Raw genomic sequence first — 13,103 nt, 5'->3', positions numbered from 1 at the left:
GGCAGAGACCTGAATTTGCATCTTGGTTCAGGCCGATTATGTGACCATGGAAAAGTTATTTAACTTCTCTCAACTTTAGTTCTCTTGCCTATAAAGTGGAGATGATAACACTATTTCAGTAGAATTGTCTTAAGGATTAAGTGAAATAACATCAAATGAATTAGTTATTATTTGTTTTTAATAATAACAAAAATTGTTACTTTTATTATTATTATTTGCTTCCATTGTATCTAGACACAGATCCTTCTGCCAGTAGAAAATTCCCCATCTCAGACTGAGAATTCAATTATTATGACTGAAGAAGGTAATAAACTGAAAATTATGTACCTGTCAAGTGGCTCTACCTAAAAAAAGGACATAATGCAGTTCTGCTCCCTCAGAAATACCAAAACAAAAGCAGAAAAAAGTTTAAAGCAATAAATATAAAATCTGGAGATTTTCAGATATGAGACTGTTATTCAATAAACATTATTGAATGTTTTCAGATATGAGAACTGTTTATTCAATAAACATTAATAAGTAGCTACTATTTACAAGTTGCTGTGCTCAGCACTACAAGGGTAGAAGATGAAGATAAGCTATATAGTCCTTTTCCTCAAAGATGTTAAGGATACAACCTAGGAGAGAAAATGAGGTAGAATACAACTACAGTGCAACGCAATATATGATTAACGTCATGAAATAGAAGATACTCTACCTAAGTTTTGAGGAGAGATTATATACAACTAGGGGAAAATAAGGAAAAAAGGAAAAAGGTAGAATCTGAATTGGGCCTTAAGAAACATTGCAGTTGACAGAATATAGCAAGAATACCTTGGAAATAGTGTGGGTTTGGTTCCAGACCACTGTAATAAAGCAACTATCACAATAAAGCAAGTCACACAAATTTTTTGGTTTCCCAGTGCATATGAAAGTTATATTTATACTATACTGTAGTCTATTAAGTGTGCAATAGCATGATGTCTAAAAAAACAATATACATACCTTAATTTAAAAAAACTTTATTGCTAGAAAATGCTAACCATCATCTGAGCCTTCAGCAATTAGTAATCTTTTTGCTGGTGGAGGGTCTTGTAAAAAACAAATTATCTTTGAAGAGCAATAAAGCGAAGCAGAAGAAAAAGAGTTATGTATGTATGTAGGCAAGGAAAAATTACTAACCATGGTGTGCCTGAAAAACAGGCTGCTTGCATGAAAAGAGTTAAGAACTAACAGGTATTTGGGGGCTACAATAATGACAGCTTTCAGCGCTGAACTAAGGAATTAGGACTATATCTCACAGGCAGTAAGGAGTCACAGAATGCTGGAGACCACTTCTGAATCTAGTAGTTGTACACAGTCTAAATAAAAATGGAATGAGACTGAAGAAGTAGAGATGGAATATCAAGATACTGTAAACATCCAAATGATAATGGGGGCCCAAACTTGGACAACAGCAAAGTTATAAATGCATTCAAGTTACATAAGTAGAAGAACCAACTCAAGAGGCTGAGACAGTACTCAAATAAAAATGACCAGCACGTTTCTAGCATCAGCAACCAGGGGAAGAATGATAACCCTCAGAAATACAGAGAACTCAAGTTTAGTACAAATCAGTCATAGAAATCGGTGATTTACTTATTCAAGCATTTATTAACCATAAATCACATGCCAGGTGCTAGGGACATAAAGATGAGTAAGATCTAGTTTCGCTACTCAAAGTGGGAGAGAAACATAAAATTTAATAATTAATTGCCATATTGGGTAATAGATTCAATAACAGGAGCTGCAAAATGGGAAGTAGGCTAATCTGCCAATGGAGCAAAACGCTACATGACCAATCACTAAATTTACTTATCAAAAATGTCTCAAGTGAAATTTTTGATTATATGGTATGAATATATTAATATAGTCAATGAATACATTTCTCTTAGAATTTTAAGGAGTGTCCAATTTGTCTAAAGTTTTTCAGGCAGATGAGCAATATTAGTATTCATAAAGTTAGAAACAGTATATGCAAAGATACAGATGTATAAAGAAGCAGTATAGTTCCAAGAACTGCAAATAGTTTAATATGACAGAGTGTAAGATACATAGTGAGAAAAATCTAAAAAGACTGATAAGGGCCAGATGATGGAAGGTCTAATATATTTTATTCCATAATCAATGGAAAGTTATTAAAAGAGTGGAAGCAGAGAAGTGCTTTCTCAAATGATTCTCCCTTCTCAGAGAACAGCCCCAGTCCCTAACTCACAGGAGAGTCCTTGCAGCCATATTGGCACATACTGGTAGGGAGAACTCCAGCCCTCCACTGCCAAAGCTGATTGGATCAGGGGTACATGCTCTGTATGGGGTCAATCAGTTTTCCCATCCAAGAATTTAGAATTGTGGCACAGAATAAGTGAGTTAGCTGTGGGCATTGGACTTGTAGAGTTAATGTAAATTCAGAAGTTAAGAGTGCCATTTGGGGACCATGTGAAAGGAGAATGAGTATATAAAGCAGTATACATTCTTAAAGAAGAAGAGATACGAGAACATGTAGCCCTACAGAGAGAACAAGCCTCCAGTACTCATGGGATCTGGCTATATACACCACCCTTGGGTTAAGTAGATATCCCTGGCTTTCCAATAAACTCAATTTTTGTTTAAGCTAATTTAAATGGGTTTCTATTTCTTGTAAGTCTGACAAAACAAGGTGATTAATTCTGGTGGTTAATCAGAAGAATAAATTAGAGGGGAAATAGTCTAGAAACAGGTAGAACATTTAAACTAGGAAAGGAGTTATCAAAAGACAGCAATATCGGAGCCGGCCCGGTGGTGCAGTGGTTAGGTGCACACGTTTCACCCCAGTGGCCCGGGGTTCTCTGGTTCAGATCCCGGGTGCAGACATGGCACCGCTTGGCAAGCCATGCTGTGGTAGGCGTCCCACATATAACGGAGAGGAAGATGGGCACGGATGTTAGCTCAGGGCCAGGCTTCCTCAGCAAAAAGAAGAGGATTGGCAGCAGTTAGCTCAGGACTAATCTTCCTCAAAAAATTTTAAAAAAAAGACTAATAGTAGCAAACAGAGGCAGATAGGATGGGGAAAAAAAGTAACCAATATTGTGCAGGGTCCATGAAGATTAACTAATTAATTTATTTATATTTTTTTTTATTTTTTAAAGATTGGCACCTGAGCTAACAACTGTTGCCAAACATTTTTTTTCTTTCTGCTTTCTCCCCAAATTCCCCCAGTACATAGTTGAATATTTTAGTTGTGGGTCCTTCTAGTTGTGGCATGTTGGGACGCCACCTCAGCACGGCCTAATGAGAGGCACCATGTCCGTGCCCAGGATCCGAACCGGCGAAACCCGGGGCCGCCCAAGCAGAGCGCATGAACTTATTAACCACTCGGCCACAGGGCTGGCCCCCATGAAGCTTAATTTAAACGAAGAGTTTCAAGAAGCTGAAGCAGTATCAATTGCATCTAAGGACTAGAAGGAGCAGGAGGTCAACTGAGGCTTTTAAGATAATAATTTCAATAGAATAATTGAGACAGAAGTCATATTTGAATAAGAAATAAATGGCAGAAAACATGTGCAACTAAGAAATTCCTTTGAAGGAATGTGATGAGTAAAAGAAAGAAATCTGGGGGCCAGCCCCATGGCCAAGTAGTTAAAGTTCCATGTGCTCTGCTTTGCTGGCCTGGGGTTCACAGGTTCGGATCCCAAGTGTGCACCTACTCCACTCATCACTCAAGCTGTGGTGGCATTGCACATGCAAAGGAGAGGAAGATTGGCACAGATGTTAGCTCAAGGCCAATCCTCCTCAAGTAAAAAAAAGAGGAGGATTGGCAATGAATGTTAGCTCCAGGCAAATCTTCCTCACAAAATAAAAAGAAAGAAAGAAAGAAATTTGGGAATACAATAGTATTAAAAAAAGAGTATACTTTTAAAAAAAGGGGTCATTGATGTGAACTTATCCTTAGGTAAAGAGTCAGGGGAGAATGAAAGCCCCATTCTACAAGAGTGAAATGATATTCCAAAGGAAGCAGAAGTCCAGGAAAGGATAGCCTTAAGAAGGTCAATTTTTTCTTAAAATTGGTTACGAAAAAACAAAAAAAAAATGACAAAAATCCCAAGAAATCTTAAAGTAGGGAGAAGAAAAGTTGAGGAAACTCACATTCCTGAATACTGTGTATCATTCAGTACAGGCAATGACTGGCCAGTGATCTGCTGAGAACAAAGGAGCAAGACTACGTTGGATGACTTATGAAAATATAAAAGGTTTGAGCCACAAGTGCAGTGTGATGGAGAGTTAACAAGAAGTCAGTCAAGAATCCTACTGACCCAGAGTTTCAGGGAATACAACAAAAAACAGAATCACAAACTGGCACTATCAGGGAAAAGTAAGCTACTAATGATTTAGGTGAGGATAACCTTAGGTATAGTTTATTACATAACCTAGTATGATGTCACCTTAACTTCTAACTTGCAAAAATTAAATAACGCTATTCAGAAATGTTTCTGTCCTAAAAACTGAAAAGTGTTCTGTTTTAAATTTACATTATAAGAGATTGATATACTTCAAAATATTTTAAAAATTAAAAAATAACACAGATTTTCATTTTACTCCATATTCAAAGATCAACTCCAGATCTAATGACTTAAATGTTAAAAATAAAACTTTAAAACTCTTAGTAGAAAGCACAGGTGACTATTTTTTAGACTCAGAGTAAGGAACAATTTTCTAAACAAAAAGCAATTACAATAAAAGAAAAGATTGATGAATTTGACTAAAATTAAAATTAAATCTTTTTCATCAAAAGATACTACAGCAACGACAAAAACTGCATTTAGGATTCCAGGTTCATAAACACTAGTAAATTCTATAAGATAAGAATAGTATTTTCTGTTTCATATCCAATATTAAATGATTAACTCCAGCACTTTACTGACAAGCTACGAACATAACTGAATAACCAATTCACATAATTCTATACTTGTAATACACTGCCCTTCAAACAAAAGAATAAAATATCAATAATAACTAATATATAGTTTGCACTGAAGAGATACAGACTGAGAAAAACGAGTAGTTGATGAGATATTTACATATGTAATTTTCACTTTTCTTTGCTTCTAAATTCACTTTTTAATTGAGTGACATTTGAGTGCTAGAATGTGTTAAGCAATACAATATTTTACACAACTTCTATGGTTGCTTATTTGCACAGTCTGTGAATCCATGACTCATAAACTGTATAACTTTACCTTTTCTATACCAAATCTAGAACAGGTATTAAGAGCAGGCTTGCTGATCACAATGATGTACAAGATTCTGAATATTTGTCAAAAAAGTAAAACATTTAAAACTATCCCTCCCACAAACTCCCTAAAAGAAAGTGAAAAGATAAGTTACAAACTGAGAGAGGGCATTTACAACATACACAAAGGATTAACATGAAGAATATAAAAAATTCTTATAAATCAATTAAGAAAAACAGAAAAATAAGTAAGAGCCATGAACAGGAATTCCACTGAAGAGGAAACAGAAAAGGCGACTAAACATAAAAAGAAATGTTCTACAACAATGATGATCAGGAAAATGTAAATCAAGACCACAATGACATACTATTTTACACTCTTCTGATTTGGAAAGATTAAAAGGACAATATCACACATAAGAAAGGACAGATAACCAAAGGATCTTTTATGTCTTACATATCGCTGATATGAATATAAACTGGCACAACCACAATGGAAGTTGGGAATCATCTCCTAGTGTTGGGCATTCATCTACCCCGGGAGGCAACAATTTGTACTGTAGATATATAATTAATAGAAACTCATATATGTACAATACGAAAACTGCACAGAATTCCACAGCAGCATTGTTCACAATTACAAAAACTACAAAATAATTAAATGCCCAATGAGGGAGAGTGAGTGGAGAAATATTCAAATATCAAAGAAGGAGAGAGTTGATGATTAGTTTACTCAATGGAATATTATACAGCAATTAAAATGACTGACTATAGCAAGATGCAATAATATGGATAAATCAGCAATAATGATTTGGAAAGACTGTATTTAACACAATTATATAAGAACAACTAAAATAAAAGATAAATCTTTTAGAATTATATATCCAACAAAACTATATACAAAGAAAGCAAGAGAACAAACACAGGACTCAAGACGATGATTATGCTGGCTGACAAGAAGGTGGAGGTAGGAGGAAGGAATGGAGAAAAATCACACACAGGCTAAGTTCCTAGCTTTTGGGGGGAGGTAGGAAGTGAGTTATAGTCTATGAGTGCTTATTATAATGATACATAGATGGATGGATAAGGATTAATCCAATGCAGTGTACCTAAGGTGTAATAATACCTCCCTGGAGAATCACTAAGGTAGCAACTACAGGAAAGGGAAAACAATATGATTTATGTGCAAGATAGATGATATTCAGCACATGTATTGAGTGGTAAGTATGTCTTCTCAATCTAAAATAAATTCCAAATTCTGTCATAACAACCTTCCAATAAATTAAGGTGTTCGTGAGCTAGGGCAGTGAAGCTTTAACCAATTAGACAAAGTTACCACTGCCAAGTTTCTAAAACAGATAAATCCTAATAATGGTATATGTTATGCAATTCTCACGTATCAGTTCATCTTTATAACATGACACCAACATTTACCTTCAAATCTAAGGTATTTATTATCAAATACATTCTTCTTAGGCTTTCCTATTCTTCATTTTTAACAGACAATATTTATGTACATAATGTTACATAAATTTAATTCTTGTGAGATTGTGAAAAACTGAATGTGACAATAGAGCTATTTTCAAATAAGATTTCCTTAGATAAAATTAAGAGAAACGAGACATGTGTCAAGATAAATGTTCTCTATTTCCGCTCTTCTAAGACATTAGAAGTTACTTTTTCTTAGTATGTTTTTCCCATTCAAAATTGTAAAGTTTAAAGCTTTTAACTAGTTTTCAAATTTCTAACTTTGCTCCCAACTTTGCATATCAAAAATTAATCATATTAAATGTTATGATTTTGTCATACTGTAGTCCAAGTAAAATTGGTTTTTGAAATAGAGTAGACATTGACAATTGTTCAACACAGTACATTTTACTAGGAAATAATGCAGAATTAACTACTCTGTTCGAATATCAGGTTTGCTTCTGGAAATAACATTATTCGAAGTGATATTCACCTCTACAAACTACTACTCCACTCTTCCCATTTGTTTAAAAGTAGACACATAGGAATCATCTAATAAAAGGCATGGAAATTTACTGTTGCCAAATTTGAAAAGCAGAAAGAGGAGAGCCCAAGGAATCAGATGCAAAGATCTGGTGTAAAGAGACAATGCTTAGAAGGTGCCCCAACCGCTCCCTATTTCAATATTGATCATATGTGAATAGTAAGAGTTGTAGGAGACGAGAACTAATCTCTATTATACTAATCAGAGATGATGGAAAAACATCCAACATAGAGCCACAATTTTATAACACTAGTTTCAGCACAGAGACTTTTACATAGGTAGTCAAAAAATATTCGGCAAGTTATTTAAGGATATGCCGTATTCAATAAAGTACTCAGCATTCTATAAGAATAGGAATAATCGAATCTAAGCTGAAAAACCACACTGTATTGATTTATTGTTCAAACAGTTGATGCTAGGTATCACTGTTGTCTAGTACTAAGTCTATGCTGTATTCTCCACTTTTCTTAACTGTACCTCAAAGTACTGACTCAAAATCAAAATATTCTGAAATTTAAAAAAGTCAATTAAGCTAGCTAGATCCACTTATCTAGAAGTAGTGGCAAAATTTTCTTAACCTCTCACTATTTCTATCTTAAAACTCTATGAACCTCATTTCTCTTTAGAATTCTAATAAGTAAAATGGGATAAAGAAGGGAGGAAAAATATCAAATCAATATGTTGTACACCTTAAAGTTACACATGTTCTATATTAAATATATCTCAATTTTAAAAAAGGGAGGAGAAAGAGGAAATGGACTCAAATACCATGGGACTTATAAGTTGGGAAATGTTGTCAGTTTTCTCTGAGTGACAGAACTATGAGCACCTTTTACTTCCTGTGTGCTTTTCTGCACTTTCTAGATTTCCTACAATGAACGTGTATTACCTTTATAACTCGAGAAAACTGTAAAATCTGCATTACCCATTCTGTGTACTTTCTCATCCCTGTCTAGATTCCTCCAATCCACTTTAAAATCTTAATCCTTCCAACAGAGAAACCTTCCCACTTTACAGTATCACTACAAAATTAGACATCACCTCCTCGTTTCCCATCAAATGGGTAAAATAGCAGTGTGCTATAGATAGGTATGACATAAGTAGTGCAGAAATCCCTTCTGAACTTTTCAAGGGAATATTTTTGGGACAAGGGATTAGAAATGTAAATTAAAGAAAACTATGTAATTTCTATGTCAGTGATTATGATCAACTTCTCTTAGAACAGTCAAGACATTTCTCAGCCTAGGTAATAAATGGAGCCTTCTTATCAAAGTACTGAGTACCTACTAAGCGTGAAACACATAGCTTCACTACAGATGAGCTTAAAATTTTAAAGTAAAGTTTATCTTATGGATAGTCTACAGAGAAATGTAAAATCTTTTGGAAGGTTTTGCACAAAGACTTGACAACTTTCACCAGAAGTAGTAATTGTCAAATGAAAATCTGCAAAAAGGTTATTTGTACTGTTAGCCTTTATAAAATACAACACCTTATTCACAATAATAATGCACTGCTAAACTAAAGACTACCAAATAGAATGTGGAAAGCATTTTTCCTTGTTGTAGAGGAACTTAACAAGTAGTATATGTATATTAAAGTTAACTTTGGTTAATTATATCTTTGGCCAATTTTTAGAAAGTTCACACATCTATAACTCGGAATGCAAAACATTTATGGGTCCAGAGAAATGAGGAAGCTTAAAGAATGATGTAGTGGGAAACTCTAGAGATACGAATTCTAACTCAGACTTATACAGTGTGACCACAAACAATTCACTTAACATTCCTGAAGTAAGTGTCCTGATCTGCAAAATGGAAATACCACCGACCTTACTGCATTGTTGTGAAGATTATATAAGATGTACAGGGTACCAAGTACAATGTCTGACGTATAGAAAATAATCAATAAATGTTATTTGTACTCTCTTCTAGAAAGTGAAAGCCATATCCTGTCATCTTTATCTCCTCCAATATAGCTTTGGTAGATAATCAATAAATGTTTCTTGAAATGAATCCTGTAACTTAAAGCTAACTACCTCAACCTTCCACGCAGGCAAGTCACCTCTACCTAAATAAATTCTGCTGAGAATGGAATTTAAGATTCTCAACCCAACGTTTTATTAGGCATTTTGATGAAGATGAATCTCCAATAATTAACAAGGGAACTTTATTAGTATGCTACTCAATATTTGGGTCAGAATTCTACAAAATTACTGCTGTAGCCAACATTTTCATTTCGAGATTCTTTATATAGCTTTCATTAGTCCAGTTTCCTTAAAAATAAACTTTAATTTATTTAGCCTCAGAAAGTATCTCACTAAGTTTCCCACTACACTTCAAATAAAAAAGAGAACAGGACACAAAAGTTAGTTGTGAGATAAAAATTAGAAATTGCCAATTAAGTTCATATTTTTAAACAGCCTATTTTTATTTTTGCTACAGCAAATATTCTTCCTTACACATTGAACCTTCTAGCCATCAAAGTCTGTGTGTACTTTATTAATGATTCCTTGTTTAACAAGCCTCCTAAATTACTAGCAACAGTTAGAAACATTATTCCACAGAAATATTACAGTAATTAACAAAACAAAGTACTGTTGGGTTTCAGATTTTCTTTGTTTTGCCTTTCCACAACCAATGGTTATTAATAAGCCAATTCCAGCTCAAGCAGTAAAGTATTTTAAATTCTGCAATGTAATTTGAAAAATAATTTTAAAATGTTGGGTGTACAATGTTTCTAAATAAATAAGTATCACTTAAATTAAAAGTAAGTTGTAACGTGTAACTTTCAGAGTGAGACAGGTATTCCTGAGACAAGATAATGGCAGAGTAACAATTTTAAACTACTAAACACATTTTAAAACTTGCTACATAAATTACTATTTAAATACTTAAATTCTGTATGGTAGAGAAGCATTAAGAACTTCATATTAACTTTTCAATTTAATAAATTCAAATAACTCAGAAGCTTTTAAAAACTGGTTCTTCAAACAAGAGCGATAAATACTTGGTCACTATATACCAGTTTCATGACCAATGAAATAAAATGTGTGAATAGATGGATATAGTTAGTCAAGCAAATTTCATCACTATTTATCTTAAGTGCTGATATAAATAATTATTTTAACGAACATGATAAAGTTTAAATGCAGTAACTTTTATTAGAACTGGGAGTCAAATACACCAAGAAAAGTGTCCTGGATATACATGACAACTTATAAGGTAACACTTAATAAAAACTATCTTTTTTCTGGAGAGAGTTACATTTTACTTTACTTAAAAGTCTAACTTTAGAGTAGGTGTTCCCCTACTTTGGTCCCATTTTTTAAACACTCATGTTTAAAATTACTTTGACTTGCCGCCTTGATTTTGTCAAAATTGATCTTATTAAAAGTCCCAAAATGTTATATTTTAATACATGTGAAAACATAGTTTTAGGTCCATGCCAAAATAAGTGTCTTTTATGCCAACTTTCTATAAAATACAAATAAGGATGCCAAATACTTGATAATTCTAAAGCCACTCCATTCAAACAAAAATGTTCCTGTCATTTTCATGGCTTTTTCTCAGTCAGAATTAAAGTATGCTTTTTATATCTCAAGACTAGGCAATGGAAAGCATTTCCCATGTGCCTCAAATAAACTTCATTTTAAAAGCTCATGTAAATTAATAAAACAATAAATTTCATTCATATAGCAAATGTGGTATGCTTTAAGACTTCCTCATAAATGGCGAAGAGTAATTAAAATACTATATAGTAACTGTTCAATGATATGAAAATTCAGCTTTGCATTTCCAAAGGATTCCAAATTTTCAACAGATCATTGTTACACCGTGTTGAAATATGCATTTTTTTGGAGGAAATATCAAGTGTTATAAGAATGCCTTCAAGCTTACATCTAACTGCACAATAAACCAAACTGATACAGCAATCAATCAATAAAGACATTTAAACAGCCAAAAATTTAGAAGCAGGTGCAATACTTAATTCTGACATCATCAAGAATTAACTCCTCAGAGTGTGTAGATTCTTTTAAAAAAGAATTAACTGCCCAACACACAAAAATAAATCTAAGTATAGTATTTTTTCTTCTTTTAATTCCCAAGTCAATCTTTGAGTAGCTAGAAGACTATATTTAAACAAACCAAAATAAATTCAAGTCAAAAGACGAGCATGAAATTTTAATCCAGATGTAAACATCTCTAGGACACCTCGAAGTAATGAAAAATAAACCCAACAGGGTAGCGTAGGTATCCTTGTACATCACAGAGACCTAAACACAAAAACCGTGCCTACATCATCAAATATTTAGCTGGAAATGGGAAAGAATAATATTGCTACTCGACATGGACTTCACTAATGAAGAGACCTATTTTGTTCTCATCTTCTGCAGGCATTCGGTGCACAACATTTTCCCTTAGTCGACTGCTTTCTTATTTGTAAACAACTTCTGTAGCTCTTTCTCTGGGGTTCAAACAGGAGGGAAAATGAAAGTCTGAAGGCATCAGCATATGAGCTTCCGGATCTGACCGGGCAGGGAGCAGCTGAGACAGGAGCTGGGAGTAGCTGAGAAGAGGACCTTATAGCTATCGCTTGGTAAAAAAAGAAAAAAGGTAGCCCTCAAATTTGAGGAAAGAAATGCAGTCACCTGAAGAGGGCTGGTGAAAGTGAAGCAGGCATTTGGTGAGACACGCTTTCGTTAAAAAAAAAAAAAAAAAAAAAGAACTTGTCTGGGGGCTGGAAGTTATGGGGGCGCTCTTTGTGCGGAGTCCGAGGGGAAGGGGAGGGACGAGAAAACAGCCTGAGAGTCATTCAAAGGAGGGTAAGGAGCGGCGGACAAGGGAAAGGCGGGGCCGGCGGCGGGCGGAGGGAGGGCGGGAGGGGGCGACAGGGGCGGCCGCGGGCGGCTGACACCCGGGAGGGGGCGGGGAGCTGGCCGCTCCCGGCACCGGGGAGAGCCGACTCGGCTGCAGGCAGCCCACAGGGACGGGTCCCGCTGGTAGGGAGGGTCAGCTCAAAGCGGTGGCAGGCCAGGCTCCGGCGCGGGGAGAGGGTCCGGCTCCCGAAGGAAGCGGCTCTCGAGTGACATCCCCGAGTTTCCGCACTTAGCGGCTTCGCTCGGCCCGCGACCCTGCGCCAGACTTTCCGCGCTCAAGGCGCCGGCGCGTCCCGCCCGGGCCGCGGCCTTACCTGCAGCTCCGTGAGCAGGATCTCCGCCCGTTCGGGGTTGGACGCCATTGCGCTCCGCTCTGGACTCCGCACCTGGACGCGGCCGCCGCTGGCGAAGGGAGAAGGCGGGACGGGAGCCGGGTGGGGGGTGAGGAGCGGGGAGAGAAGAAAAAAACCTAGAGCTTCATGGAGGCGCAGCCCCTGCTGGAGGCGCGGCTTATTCCACCCGGTTCATGGAGAGCGGCGGGGAGCGAGGGCACTCGTAGCGGGCTCGCCCTCGCCGCCCGCTCGCCCGCTCCGGACTCTGCTCTCTCAGTCGCTCCCTCTGGGCGACGCCAGGAGCCGCCTTAAGCCTCTCGGTGCGGGGCACTGCGGCCGCGGCGGCAGCTCCTGCTGTCGCACCATTTGGCTGTCACCGCGTCGCAAAAGCGGTCTCGCTTGGCGGCTGTCAGGACACGTGACGGCCGCGGCCACCGCCTCCCGCCGGGCGGGAGAGGAGGAGCGGAGGGGCCCCCGGGGCGGGAGCGGCGCGGGGGCGGGGCGGCTTCCGACCGGCTCGGGGGCGGGGCAGCCGTTGGCCCCGGCGGGGGTGAAAACGAGGGGAAAGGACTGGCCTCGCGTCTCTCGGGGGGCGGGAAGAGGAAGAAAAAAACACACGCCCGCTTTCCTGATGCGTTTACGGGCCCCACCGTGAAGGCT

At 37.2% G+C, this 13,103-nt stretch overlaps 1 protein-coding gene across 1 annotated transcript in view; it reads right to left on the bottom strand.

The window, feature by feature from the left end:
- PKN2 (protein kinase N2) overlaps positions 1–12,870 on the bottom strand; it is a 148,195-nt gene extending 135,325 nt beyond the window's left edge. The window contains exon 1 of the mRNA XM_014841895.3: positions 12,426–12,870. Within this exon, the coding sequence (XP_014697381.1) occupies positions 12,426–12,473 (48 nt within the window). The 5' untranslated portion in view covers positions 12,474–12,870. The remainder of the gene's footprint in view (positions 1–12,425) is intronic.
- Positions 12,871–13,103: the final 233 nt, after the last annotated feature.

Source organism: Equus asinus, chromosome 16 (genome assembly GCF_041296235.1).
Source record: "Equus asinus isolate D_3611 breed Donkey chromosome 16, EquAss-T2T_v2, whole genome shotgun sequence".
NCBI lineage: Eukaryota > Metazoa > Chordata > Mammalia > Perissodactyla > Equidae > Equus > Equus asinus.
This window is presented reverse-complemented; position numbering and strand designations above follow the sequence as displayed.